Here is a 15,183-nt window from a genome sequence, read left to right as displayed (position 1 = left end):
ATTAATTTTCTTGTTTTCTATCTTGTCTTAAAATCAATAACCTTGAAAAGTTTGTCTTTAAAACAGTACCCTTCGAATATAGTTCAAACAGTTTTGCGTTTCTTTAAGTGCAAGAATCACAATTTTTTTCATCACTTTTTTCTATAAATCTTCTTATTTCGCTTCAAAAATCGCCTCCAAAAGTTCCAACATTTAGTTAGCGTCTTTCCATTTCAAGAATCTTCGGAAACCGTCCTACTATTGCCATTTTCTTTCTTTCCAAAAAGTAAAGATAACATTATTTATTTTTTCTTTTTTTTATGAATTCTTCACTGCAAAGCCAAGAATCAGCAAAAATAACAACAGACACACACACATATATATATTCTTTACCATTTTTTTTTTTTTCTCAAAAGCGTGCTCTACATCTAACTCTCTCTACGACTCAAGAGGGAAAGGGCTATGTCAAACATCGTTGAAGTCTGCTTAAGAGTAAAGTCAGCTGGTGTGGGTGAGGAGGAACGAAGTCAACATTCTGAAGGTGACCAGAAGCAACACTGAAGTCACCTCCCTCAGCCATCCAGTGTGGTGTCTGATGGTGCTGTTGCTGCCTGGAAAAGAGCAGAGAGAGGAGAGATCAGATACGTTCCTGTAGAGAGTGTGCTTCGCTATCACATGTCATCTCGTTGGCATTGATATCCATTGTCCATAGAAAGTACATACTATACTCCTTTCATTTTAAATTGGCCTAAAATTGCCATCTTTCGATCTTGAATACGAGCTGTGACAACAGATTAACACTAGAATATGGTGCTGGTCACGAACAATTGCTACGGGAAGGATGTAGAGCTGCAGCATTGTCTTTTTATGCCACTCGGGTCTCTGAAATAAGCTTCAAAAGGACGAGTGTTTGGTTCAGTTAAAGTGAACTATTGGCTGTGTTATTCGGGACTTGTTTAATGAATTAGGAGTGTATCCATTGATACGCATGTCTGGCCAAAGCAAGCATTCTTATTCTCACTTACATCTCCTAGGAACTGAACAGCTAATCATCAAGGTATAAATTCAGGTTGCTACACTATGAAAATAGTTGGTATTTTTTCATTTACTTTCATGCTTACATCCCTATTCATAATCACTCCTTCCACTGAACCAGCAACTTTTCTTCCCTGCTGTACCCTTTCAAGCCCTTCCTGCTCTAAACTTCCATCCTTACTCATCAAATTATCTAACACTACCTAAGGTCGTGACTGCACTAATATTCTCCGTTTCCTCGCCTTCCAGTCTTGCTGTACAATCTGTTACTTCATTTCTCTCAAAGACCACAACTTAGCTCTTACCAAAAGGGAAATTGAACACGGGAAAATAGATCGAAAATAGAAATTGTATTTCTTTCACTTCTGTGTTATATGAAGTGTCTGGTTGTTCAAGACTGATATGCTCTTGTACTAATGGACGCCCCATATGTTTGTTAAAGATTGTTTCTGATGCAAAATAAAAACTACTTTTGCTAATAAATAGGTTGTTATACCATTTATAATATGCACTGGTCTTGCGTGAGAAGGTTCAAGGCAGCGATGAGTAAAGGCTAAAAAAAAATCGTAGAAATCCATTTTGAACCAGATACTCTAATGCTCTACGGTGGTGAGATAATTTTTATTACCAGTAAAACTCTACTCATGAGACAAATTGCATGTCTCAAAGTCTTCATTTCCTATATCTGCAATTTATGGTATTTTCCAGAAAAGTGTGTGGAATGGTACATGATTTGTTTACTGGAAGGCTCATAATCACTCATTTTTTTCCCCTACATTCGCCTATAGCAGTGTTTTCATTCAAATTCCATGCGTCTTGGAGAATTTGATCAGGTGATGTAAGGCAAATTGCACTGTCATCATTCAGTGAATCGTTTTGAAAACTTTTTTTTTTAACGCTAAATTCACTGCAACTCGGCTATTTGTTGGCCAGTTAAGTGGTATTAAGAATCTTGTTAATTCTTTTATTATAATGGCAATGCCACGTCACATTTCATGTGGTATCACGTGATGAAACAACACTTGTTGTTATCGTTGAATGGGTTGTCCTGAAAACTATAATTTTCAGCATAAAATCCTCTGTATCACAGCTACTTATTGACTAATACTGTTTATTCAAAAAATAATTTTATTGCCCTTGCTGAGTAATCCCTGGACTCCATGACTGGTGCTGCGTATGTCCTTCCTAACCTGCCCTTGCTGAGTATATAATCCCTGGACTCCATGACTGGTGCTGTGTATGTCCTTGCTAACCTGCCCTTGCTGAGTAATCCTGGACTCCATGACTGGTGCTGTGTATGTCCTTGCTAACCTGCCCTTGCTGAGTAATCCCTGGACTTCATGACTGGTGCTGTGTATGTCCTTGCTAACCTGCCCTTGCTGAGTAATCCCTGGACTCCATGACTGGTGCTGTGTAGGATGGGTGTCCGTCAATGCTGTGCTGCATGGTCTTGTGGTACATGCTGGAGATGCGGGCAGAGCAGCGCAGGTTCATCTGGCCCTGACGGAAGTGTTCCTGACCCACAGTGAACTGCAGACCACGCCGGGTCTGGATGTCACCGTTCTCGCTCCGACTGCTGGCAAGATCCACTAAGTACTCCGATGGCGCCTGAAAGAGAAAAATAAAAACAATAAAATGGCATATTTATATACGTTATTAAATGGAGTAAAATGAGACAGAATTAAATTTCGTACCTCTCTGTTCTCACCCTCTCATCTGGCCAGGTACGCTAGATTTTGTCCCAGCGCCTGAGGAGAAAATTTAGCATAATTTTGGTTCACTGGCATAAAATCTACCTAAATGTCCTTAAGTGGTGAGAAATAGCATTAGTTATAACAATCATGGGATTTAAAGTCTCCATTTTCCTGTTATCACTCTTCCTTCAGGTTAGGCCAGCTAGGTTAACCGATGACTTCTGAGGAGATGGAAAAGCAAATCGAGAGAGAGAGAGAGAGAGAGAGAGAGAACAGGTTAACTTTCTCACTTCCAAGCCTACTTGTATATACCTATCTCGCAACGTTGAGTTGTTACATTTTTAGATCTTTCTCTTTTAACATTTTTGGTCCTGAAATGTTGGTTGGGGTCAGACGTATGTGGAATCGACAGTACAAATCCCACACTCCACCTGCATATGTTACTGTACTTGTAGCTCGTCAGAGGTATCAGTGGGGAATGCTCATTGGTGATTGTAATAATTGTTGTTTTGGTTGTTCATGAAGTACAACACCATAAGCAGAGAGATACGACCCAGGATTTACTCTACGTTTCGCCTTCTACAATTGGGCCATTGATCCTTGCTTATACATGCATACATACATGCATATATATATAATATATATATATATATATATATATATATATATATATATATATATATATATATATATATATATATATATATATATATATATTAAAATGATGCCATAGTATATATATATATATATATATATATTAAAATGATGCCATACTTCCCCTTACAGAATCCCCATACTAAGGTTAGCCGCGATACAAATGACGTTTTCTTTGGAGTGGAAGCTAAGTCAAGTGCCAAAACCAGCTAAAAATACTTCCCAGGAGTAACTGGAATCTGTTGTGAAAAATATATATATATATATATATATATATATATATATATATATATATATATATACGTTGCGCTACCAGATTTGTAAGAATGTGAGAGATCAGTTTGGGTTTTGTGTACCTGTGGTTCCCGGAGGCTGGAGGATTGGTTATATTTGTATTCGACAGCATTAAGTATTCCTTGGTACACGAAGTCATACTCGGAGGGTCCGACTTAGAGAACAAAATATATATATACAAGAATCTATCTAGCTATCCATTTATATTTATTTATCTATCAATCTATTTATCTCTCGATTGACAGGTAGATAGATAGATGAATATAGATATAAACAGTTCGATATATTGATTGATGGATATAGATATTGACAGATAGATATACTGTACAGACAGATAGACAGACTGATAGATGGATATAGATGTAGACAGTTATACAGATAGATAAATAGGGATGGACAGATAGATAGACTGATAGACAGACACTGCATGGAAAAAGTCTATACTGGTAGCTACTGAATAATACAACTACTTTCTACCTGTCCAGTTAAATTCCCTCTAGGTTTTTCAGTTGTGCAATGTGCTGAATCTACTTTTTTTCCTGTACGGCGTATTGCCATAGGGCCTAATGGGTGAGGGAGAGAGCCTTTTGCTGCCCCATCATTTTCTTGTACTCTTGTGACATATGTTAAGTGTACATTTAGTGTACAGGCAGAACCACCTCGACGGGACCGAAAGATCTGTGTGGTCAGTGTGCTTTTGTAACTCTCTCTCTCTCTCTCTCTCTCTCTCTCTCTCTCTCTCTCTCTCTCTCTCTCTCCTTTAAAACATTTTTTCCTGTACACATCCTGCAGTTTTCATTTTACAACCATGTCTTCTCTCCTCTCTCTCACTTTCAACTTTCCTCTTTTCTCTTTTTTATCAGGAACACGGGAAACCGTTTTATAGATCTCTCTCTCTCTCTCTCTCTCTCTCTCTCTCTCTCTCTCTCTCTCTCTCTCTCTCTCTCTCTCTCTCTCTCCCTCCTGTTCTTTTGTTATTAGAGAGTAAATATTTAAATGTTTTAGTCTTGTGCTCTAAGCGTGTCCAAACAGCTCAAATGAACGGTGCTTGATTTTGGCTGTTTCGTTCAGTTTCATCTGGAAAATCTTTGCTGTTGTTGAGTATCCCCGGTCCGTCTGGCCGAGCAGACCTATAGACCGCAGGCAAGTAACTACCCCTGCAGGGCCGTCTCATTCAGTGAATTGACGTTCCCTTCATGGAGACAGCGCATTACCATAGCGAGGAGCAGGGAAGAATGTAGAGGTTTGGTTCCTGGTTGGATGCCGCATTTGCGACTCCTTCCAGTTAACAGAGGCACCATAGTAGGCTCCAAATCACCCTTTTACTTTTCTTTTATCGGTAATCACCCAAAGTTGTCAATGGCTTACTGGGTTACAGGAAACCATTAAGCCTGTTAGTGTAGAGCCACCTGAAGTGGAAAGAAGAGTAATAAAAAATGACAGGAAGGATGGGAAGAATCAGGAAGAGAGGAGGGCAGACAAAAAAAGGATGATAAATATGAAGGAAGAAGTAGGCAGCTGTGCATCATCTCTCTCTCTCTCTCTCTCTCTCTCCTCACGGAAGCACAATACCGCACCGTCTCCGCAATTCCAGTCTTTCAACCTCACCCTCACCCCACGCATGGTACACAAAAGCCAAAAGGAAAAAGAAAAAATGCCACAGTTTTCCTAAGAGTTTGACTGAATGTTTGGCTGGTGGCGAACTGAACTCTGCGGCTTGACGTAACTCTCTCTCTTTTCTCTCCTTCTCTCCTCCTCAGCCCTTCCCTCTTCCCCCCCTCTCTTTCTTTTCCTTTCTTTTCTCTTCTTTTCCCCTTAAATACTTCTGTCATCGTCTCTCTCTCTCTCTCTCTCTCTCTCTCTCTCTCTCTCTCTCTCTCTCTCTCTCTCTCTCTCTCTCTCGTTATTTTGTTCTCTCTTCCTTACTTTCCCATTCAACCCTTCTTCCTCAGTACACACCCTTTTCTCTCTGCTCAATCTCTCATTCTTTTCTGTTTCTCCTCTCCAGTCATTCTCTCCCTCCACTTCCTCTTTAGGTTTACATCTTTCGTTTTCTCTCCCTCCTTCCTCGTCTCCCCATCTCCTCCTCCTTTTTCCTTTCCCTTTCTCTTCCCTCCCTCTCTCGTTTCCTTTCAGGTACAGTCGCCAAACTTTCCACCTGGGCCACCCAGCCGCGAGAGGTGGGTAACGGGTGCTGGCAACAGTGTATCTGTTTGTTCTTGCGTACATGCTCGACGAAAGTTCGGATCATCAACTCTCTTCGTCTGTAGTGAACCTCAGTCAGAGTCAGAGTTCATCCCATAGATGGCTGGGTACGTTGTTGGGTGGAGAAAAAAATGTCTCAGGAGTAAGGCGGCTCTCCCATCGGCTCAGCCAGTTGCATGAAACTGGTCGCACGGAAAACTGTGTGCCATAGGTCGCGCTGACCAAGGCCAAATAAATATGATTATTAATTATATAAGGTAATATATATAATATGATATAGATATATACTCTTATATATAATACAATAATATATATTATACTATACTTATTTGGCCTTGGTCCGTGCAACCTATGGCACGCAACAATTCCATGCGACCGGTTTCCTGCAACTGGTCGAGCTGGTGAGAGAGCTGCTTAAGGGGGGAGCTTGGCATAGTGAAGGCCAGGGCAGGCGCCGGACTGGGGGAGGGGGGTTACGTTATTCATACCGCCAGTGATAATAATTGCCGAACTAGTCTTTGAGATCCATTAGCATTCTACTAAATATTGCATTCTTAACAACACTAAACATTTTATTTTCTATGTTGTTTTTACATTGTTACCATAACATGTTAATGCACTATATACTGGAATCGCTCCAAGCCTCTCTCTCTCTCACTCTCTCCTTATATCAGTAATTCCATTTCACAGGGTTATGACTTGATACCACTATCAGTATAGGTTGATGAGGAATGCAGTTACCTAACATCTATGTCAAGCTACAAGTAAGACCTTCCATATTCACATCATGAATGACACTGACCAGTATACGTTAGAATGATGTTCAGATACTGTTAACGGTTGCTTACTTCCTCGTTGGTAGTACTTTAGGTAGATGTTTTTAGTGTTCTGTGGTGCACCACGAAGAGGTATGTTAAAACAGCGTCACCTCAACAGGCAAAGAGTTTATTTATACTGCTGCGGAACGTGGCTATTATATCAGCTATGAAATGACTTACCGTATCATATTTCATATGCCTATGGTCATAACAGCACACCTTTATAGTCATTTCACATGACTGAATTACACATTACACGGAAAATTGATTGTGAGCAGTGACGCTTTTGTGTGAGGTCACACATTTACACGCTCGTCGAGTCTTCACCAAACAACATTATCTCACATTATAGCAAGATGAAGACTCCACCGTTACATCACAGTATGCAAAAGCTTCCAGTCATTTGAAGCACAATTGCTACTGATTCATGAATAGCTGGGACATTTATATCACCATTGCCTGTCATCTTACTTATGTGATTGGTAAATGCAACATAAGGAACATAAAATTATCATTACAGGCTGGAACACTTTTTTTTTTTTTTTTTTAATCCCATGACCCTAGGCACTTTAGCGCCCGTCACCGAGGCCCGGGGTGCGAGGATATGTGATTTTGGTTGCTGACTGCCTGCTACTAAGACTAGGTCATAAGATAAGGGCCTGGTATTTAATAGGAGAAACCCATCTCTTCTAACTGGGGTGGAACCACGTCACACGGATCGGCTGGCGGAAGCGTTAATTACCACGTCATCCACAGTACTGTTTCACATATTTAATATATATCAACTGTTAAAACAATAGCCGTGTTTGCATTGCAAGCACAGTGATCCACGTAATGATTAAGTGATGAGCCATGGGTTTATCATATAATAATGTAAATGAATACGTTTATAAATATGTAATATATGTAAAGATGCGATTTTTTTAGATTATTTTACTTACTGTTTTCAATACTCGCATTATCCGATACTTTGAAAGAAGTTCCTTTGAAATTCTTCCGGCTAAAAATTGTCGACCGAATATTGGGATGAACTCTGACTGAGGTTCACTACGGACGACGAGAGTTGATGATCCGAACTTTCGTCGAGCATGTACAAACGAACAAACAAATACACTGTTGCCAGCACCCGTTACCCACCTCTCGCGGCTAGGTGGCCCAGGTGGAAAGTTTGGCGACTGTACCTTCTCTTTCTGTGTAACCATCTTCAGTTTTCTTTTCCCTTTCCAGCTTGCCTTTCTTCATTGATATCTTAGAGTGAAAGGGTTGATGAAGGCTGCAGCTAACCCCTCTAATTCCGAAAGCTCAGAGTCTAGGAAATAAATCGTCTGGCAGGAGAAAGAATAAAATGTAAACAAGAGATGGTACTGAAACCATCCACCTCAGCAATGTAAACTCGTCTTATGTATTTCGTTCTTGCTGGCTCCAGGTAATTATATGCAATTTAGGAGGACTTTTAAAAATTAATGGTTAAATTTAGTTTTCATTAGCTCCTTCAGTTTATGAGGGAGTTCTTAAGTTATGAAACTGTCTAAAAGAATAAAGAAATAAAATGACGAAAAAGCCAACTTGATAAGTGGATTCGGCGTCAGCTAAGAGAATTGTTTTGAGTAATATAATAAAGCTGTTAAAAGTAATCTCTCTCTCTCTCTCTCTCTCTCTCTCTCTCTCTCTCTCTCTCTCTCTCTCTCTCTCTCTCTCTCTCCTGCGAGTGGAATGGCCAGTAACCTGATTTCAACCCACCAGCAATGCAAACGCTTTTAGTCACCCCCTTGCCTCTGTACTGTTGTATATTTATTGTGTTCCTCTCCCACCCCCTACCCTCGCGCAAAAGGAAGGGAGGGAGGGAAGAAGAGAGAGAAGGGAATGTAGCAGGAAGAGGCAGGGGAAGGGGAGGAGGGAAGGTGAAAAGGAAGAGTAAAAGGAAAAGGAGAGACTGGGAAAGGAACCGGAAAGAGGCTGGAAGAAGAAGGAACAGGGAGATCGAAAGTGAATGGAGAGAGAGAGAGAGAGAGAGACCTTGGAGTATATGAAAATGTTAAATTACCCCGAGTTTTTATTACCCTTTTCTCTCTCTCTCTCTCTCTCTCTCTCACACACACACACACACACACACACACACACACACACACATACCAGAGTTAACAGCACTATTACTTTCCATGAACTCAAATACAAATCAATAACTCATGAAAAACAGCACTTAAAAACGCATAAAGAAAATTGATTCACTTCCTTTGGTATCAGGAAAAAAATAGATGAAAATACAGTGGCGATGATTTTTCCTACATGATGAAGCTAGGATTTCTGAGAGGTTGAATGAGGTGAAAGACTGCATGGATATTTTTTTTTTAATTGGCATAATGTTGGGAGTTCTCATATTTCTTTTTCTTTCCCCCTTTTTGTTTGAGTATCTAACCTCACCTCATTATTTTGGCGGGAAACAGACTGGGCCGGTGATGATGATGATGATGATGATGATGATGATGATAAGAAGGAGAAGGAGGATAGTTCTCTTTGTGCTTTGTCTCTCTCTCTCTTTATGAATCCTGCTTCATCCCATCATTCACGTGGGTAATACGAATGGGAAAACGGTGATGATGATGATGATGATGACGATGATAGTTCACCCACTTTCTTTTTCCTCATTGTTTCTGGATGCGACGTAACTCCTTATTTATATTGGGTATTTGACCTGGAATTACAGTATTATGATGATGGTGATGATGGGGGTAATGGCGACAGTTCTCAGGTGTGTGCTTCCTCTGTTTTGTGCGACTGACTACTTATACCACCCTCATAGCTCTTATATACTGTGAAACCAAAGCCTCGCTGCTAGAGAATATCTTGATGTGAGAGGCACACAAGTCTATGCGGCAGGCTGCACTAACACACAACACTCCCGTTCATTTTTCAGAGCTACAGAGCACAACTAGACACGTAAAACAATCACCTCATCAGCAGCACTGGACTCTCTTCAACAACATCCCACCGCCAGACAGATCAACACTAGTAATCAGGAAACAACTACATATTCATTTCATGCGCAAGGCAACACAACACTTTGATCAGAGCACTATACAACAGGCCGCCCTCTCATGACCCCAACCCATCAGAGGTATGTTGAAAGACAGATGACCGAGTTTACCTGGCTAGGATTAGATCAGGACATCACCCAGCCCGCTGCAATTACCAGCTCAGATCCGGGTTGGTGTGGGTGGAATCACAGACCACACAGAACAACATAAATAATGAGACACAGCACAGCACATGCCTCACTGAGTCCCAGACACAGCATCATCGGTGTAGAGAACATGTGGGACGACTCCATAAGTCCATAGGAGCACTTGATTACCAGCGGTCGATGGGTCTGCTTATCCAGGGAAGGTTTGGGTGTATTGTGTACTTTTCCTCTTTTATTTGGCAATGCCAACGCGCTCGTGTGTGTGTGTGTGTGTGTGTGTGTGTGTGTGTGTGTGTGTGTGTGTGTGTGTGTGTGTGTGTGTGTGTGTGTGTGTGTGTGTGTGTGTGTGTGAACAGAAGAACTAGAACAAGTTTGACATTATTTTGGACCAACTTAATGGAAAGGCCGAGGGTCCGGGAAGAATGAAGTAATTCGATTTTGAGAACACTAGGTCAAAGGTCTTGGTCAGAAAGGAAGGTCAACTCAAACAAGTTTAAAACCAAGCTCGGTAGAAATGTTGTGGATCAAGCAAGGATGAAGTGATTCGATTTTGAGAATAATCTGTTTATGGTCAGAAACACAGGGAAACGCCAAAAAGTGAGGCTCTGATTGTTGGGCGCGAGTGCTGGTCCCTCTGAATGTTCATGACATCTGTCTATTTATTTGTCTGTCTAATTAACCAACTAACTAACTATTAGACTTACTACCATCCGATGACCCATCATAGTGTCAGGGATAATGTGGGCTATATATTTTCGACAGTTCAAAGTTAATTCAAAGATGAGTAATTTCATCTATAAAGAATATTAATGTTATACAGAAGGCGTCCTCGTTATGAAGGTGTTAATGGTGATGATTATTAAACTGCAAAATAATGTAAACTCATTTACACTCGAGGTGGTGTCTTTATGGTGCCACAACACTGTTTATACAGCGATGAAACACTTTATACACTCTCACATAAGCTTCAGGCATTTTCACGCCATTTTTCATTCAGATGCAGGTATTAAAGAATGAGAAAGCAGTAAACCCTGAGGTGTTCAGTAATGTCTATATATATTCAGATGCGTTTCTATGACAACCAAGCTATCTTGAGTGAGAATGGACTGTCAGGGTGTTGTGACTCTCTTACTATGTCTGGTGATAGTTTTCATTTCTGAAGATTTGTTTATTTTGCAATAATTAATTAGGGTACGCCGATAATATCAATGAAATAGTTTCTGATTACATCCCTCTGTTATTTATACCCTGTATACCTATGTCCACGATATTTTAAAAAGAAGTGCCTCACCTGACAATCCAAAGGTGACGAGTGTACGTGTGTAGTAAAGAAGTTCTGGGCACTTTCATTCGACGTGCCCTGTTGGTCATAGCAATTCATATTTTTATCCTTATTTTCAAGTTACCTCCATTTACATTTGATTCTTAAGTAGGGTCGACAACTGACGTATACGGATGTTCCTGCTTCCTAATGTTCTCTTTCATATACTGATGTCCCCTGTATTACCACACGTGCCTCACCTGACAGTCAGCAGGTGGTGAGTGTGTGTAGTGGGGAGAGCTGTTGCTCATTTGCAGTCGACGGTGTTCTGTTAGTCGAGGTACTTTAATCCCTGTACTGAAGTTCCATTTCGATTCTGTTTAGGTTTAACTGTTGGTCTGTTCAATTTTTAGTGTGGGAAAATGATTTGTTGGTTAGGTTTCTAGATGGTAATGTATACGATTTTTTTTTTTTTTTTTGTTTCTTCCATCAAGAATACCACTTAATCAAAATAAAAAATAATAATGATAAAAAATGAAAAAAAAAATGAAACTAAAATGTTTGACAACATCCACTCCGCGCCTGTGGTCGAAAGACAATTATTTCCACCCTCCCTTCACACACACACACACACACACACACACACACACACAACTCGAGTGCAACAGCCGCGGCCAATAACCGGTGTAAGGGAGGAACATTGGACTTTAAAAGAAAGATATCATGGATCTTTCATTCCTGTCTAACCCTTAACTCTTGCACCAGCATTGGATTAAAAAAAAAAAAAAAAAATGCTTGACTTGACTGGCCAGTGACCTTGACCTTTGACTGAGTTCTAAAAATAGAATTTATCATTGTCTTAACCTGAACCCTTCCATAAACTTTGGTCTTGATTTAAAAAAAAATTAAATTGGCATTGCCGTTTGGCCTTGACCTTTGATCTGCTATTCTAAAAATCGGATGAAAAATTAGTTATTTTACACACACACACACACACACACACACACACACACACACACACACACACACACACACACACACACACACATTATACTTACTCCCTTTGCGTTAGCGGGTGTAAAAAAAAGGGCAACCAAAAAGGAGTCAGTGTTTCAGTGCTTATGTTAGCGTTAGGATAGGCGAATTAGATGAGGTTGCGATAGGAAATTAGCGTTGATCAGCACAACCAACTTCTAACACAAAGGTTAAGTTAGTTAGGTTACAGTGGATTATGTTTGGTCTGATTAGGTTAGATAGGGTTGCACTGGGTTAGGTCGAATTAGGATAAGATGTGCTGGAGTGGGTTAGATTAGATTAGGTGGGTTGGGTTGGGTTGGGTTAGTATTATTTGGGTTGGAATAGTTTTGGTCAGAACAGGTCAATATACGCTGTCCAGGAAAGGTTAAATTAGGATAGTTTAGGACAGGTTAAGTTAGGGCTGGGTTGGGTTAGGAAAGGTTACATTTGGTTACTATATCCAGCTGGCAATTGTATGAATGTGAATTTGAACGATGAGAGCATAACGAAATCATTGAGAGAAACGGGGCGTAATGATATGAAAAGAGATAAAACGAGAGAAGACGAGACGCGTAAAGAGGAGAGGAGAGGAGAGGAGAAGAAAGGAGAGAAGAGCTCAGAAGGGGAAGGGAGATGAAGTAGGATAAGAGAAGGAAAGAGAAGTGGTACTTGACAGAAGAGCGACGCTAGGAGAGAGAGAGAGAGAGAGAGAGCACAGGACTTGAGTTACTAACAAACCTCTACTCGCTTCTCAGAGAATCAGATCGATATGCAAAGGACACGATCTTCACCCAGACAGACCCAAGACACCCCACACGTCCTTGAATACCTGCCACCTTACACACCTCACCATCCACCTGCGTACTGGTTAGCGCATCCACCTCGCACCTGGATAAACCTTAGATCAGTTATCGGGCCTGCCAGCTTGTTCGGCCTAATCTATTTCCCCTTTTTCTCTATTCAACCCGCTGTATCGCTGGGGACGTGGAAGTAACATCAACTGTTGTGGCTCGTGTTCTGTGGAAGATTGGAGCTCTGCAAAAATTGGCCGTCTTCCATGATGACCCTCTTGTTAACAGCCATAAACTAAAAACGATCTCATATCCAACTTCATCATCAGCATCATCTTCATCATCATCATCATCACCTTTTTCTTCTTCTTCTTCTTTATGTTATTCTTCTTCTTCGCTCACTAGAACACATACATTTCTCTGTTCAGCCCCAGTCCCTCCGTAACGATTTATTCAGCGAGCCACAACGATCTGGCATTTGTGGAGAAAATAGCTTTGGACGTTCTGATTCTTTTTAATTCTTTCTTTTTCTGTTAAACTTTCCTTGCGCATCGTGAAGATTGGCTCGATTCGCGGAGGCCCTAAGACTGTTTTGAAATGTTCAATATTGTCGTTGCGTCGCAACGATTTAACCACATTCGTCCATTGTCGTTGTGTATTAGCGTGTAGTTCTTCTTCTGCTTTGCAGTTCTTTGCAGCTCTTTGTGAATCTTACTGCTTTGTTGTTAAGATCGCCGCTTTCCTTTGTGGTTCTGGTTTAGTTTCTGCCGCGAGGAAAGAAGACACAGAAAGGTGGTAAGACGACATGACTCGATGCGCTATGAGGAAGAACGATTGTCTCAGGTAATCGCAGAGAGCAGAAAAGATTAAGAACGAAGAGTTAGGCGACAAAGCAACGAGGTACAAGGAGGTACAATGGCTGTGTGAGATGAAGAAGGAATCAAGTAGATAACAGATAGATGAAGAAGGAATCATGTAGATAACAGAAACATGAAGAAGGAATCAAGTAGATCACAGAAAGAATGCAAAACGACCAGGAAGATCTAGAACGGTATATAACGATGCAAGTAGATCCAGGACAATTTTGGGTACGAAGGGTATATAAGAAGGGCCCGATTCTCCTCTGAGTCAGTTTTCAGAGTAGCTCACACCACTGTGGTTCATCACTATGTGGTTCTTGAAGTCAATGTGCCTCCTGTAGCTTGTCACCCTCATCCCCCTTCAGAGACTCCAACTAGCACACGAACTCCTCCATGTTAGTTACATGAAGCAGCTCCCCTGACTCCACACCAAGCTCGGCTGATTTCTCCTCCCAGTGCTTGTTCTTCAGTTCAGATTCTTTATATTTCTTGTTGCCCTTATCAAACATTTCTGGATGGGCCTGAAGCCACTCCACTGGGTCCGCTTCCTGTTCATCACTCAGATTCAGTGAATCAGTCTTATTCCTTCTCTTCTTCAAGACAGGTAAGTCATCACAGATTTCGATTCCTTTCTCTGGAGACTTGGGTGTGTCAGAAAGCACTTCCTCTTCCCCAGGACCACCGCCTTCATGACTGGGATCACCAAGTTCACTTCCAGATGGAGTAGCAGGAGTCGGGGTTGGAGGAGGGGTGGGTGTCATCTTATCCCTGGCAACCTTCTTCACAGCTTTACCTCCGCGGCCTCCCTTAGATCCTCCTTTTGGCATTGTGAAAGAAGAAACTGGAGGAAGAGGCAAAGAAACTCCAAGCAGAGAGAAAAGAAGATGTGGCACGAAGGAAATGTTCTCAAGGACTGGCTAAGCGCCACGGAAATGAGCGGTAATTATACCCTCCGAACAAATCGTATTGCATCGTTCTGACACGTTACAGTTCTTTCCAATTCGTTCTAGTTAGCTGTGCTTCCCTTCTCCGCGTACCTGTTTCGTTGCGTTTCGTAAAGCGTCGTTGTATGTTACTTCGTGTAACTTCGGCACACACTCCACGCTGTCTCGTTCTAGTTCTTTCAACGTCCACTTTAATCTTTCTGCGTCGAGTTTATTCTAGTACATTCGTTGCCAAATCGAGCTGATTGGCAAATATTGTCCTGTTGATTCGTTCCTCAACCAGATCTGGCAATCACGGTGGCATTTTTCGAAATTATTCGTGGCTTAAATCGTTGCACCAATTTCGTACTGTTTCCTTGTGGTTCGTTAAACAAAATCGCCACAGTGGGACTGGGGCTCTACCGACTCACTCACGCACGCATCTCACTCAAACTGTCAGACTCATCCCTT

At 41.2% G+C, this 15,183-nt stretch overlaps 1 protein-coding gene across 1 annotated transcript in view; it reads right to left on the bottom strand.

Annotated features, from left to right (window-relative positions):
* Positions 1-477: 477 nt before the first annotated feature.
* The window catches only part of LOC145404709 (uncharacterized), a 159,137-nt gene continuing 144,431 nt past the window's right edge, over positions 478-15,183 (bottom strand). The window contains exons 5-6 of the mRNA XM_080276260.1: positions 2,385-2,622; positions 478-590 (exon numbers count right to left, since the gene is read on the bottom strand). Of these exons, the coding sequence (XP_080132386.1) occupies positions 478-590; positions 2,385-2,622 (351 nt within the window). The remainder of the gene's footprint in view (positions 591-2,384; positions 2,623-15,183) is intronic.

The sequence above is a fragment of the Coenobita brevimanus genome, chromosome 64 (genome assembly GCF_032717465.1).
Source record: "Coenobita brevimanus isolate Jiangsu-jjx chromosome 64, ASM3271746v2, whole genome shotgun sequence".
NCBI lineage: Eukaryota > Metazoa > Arthropoda > Malacostraca > Decapoda > Coenobitidae > Coenobita > Coenobita brevimanus.
This window is presented reverse-complemented; position numbering and strand designations above follow the sequence as displayed.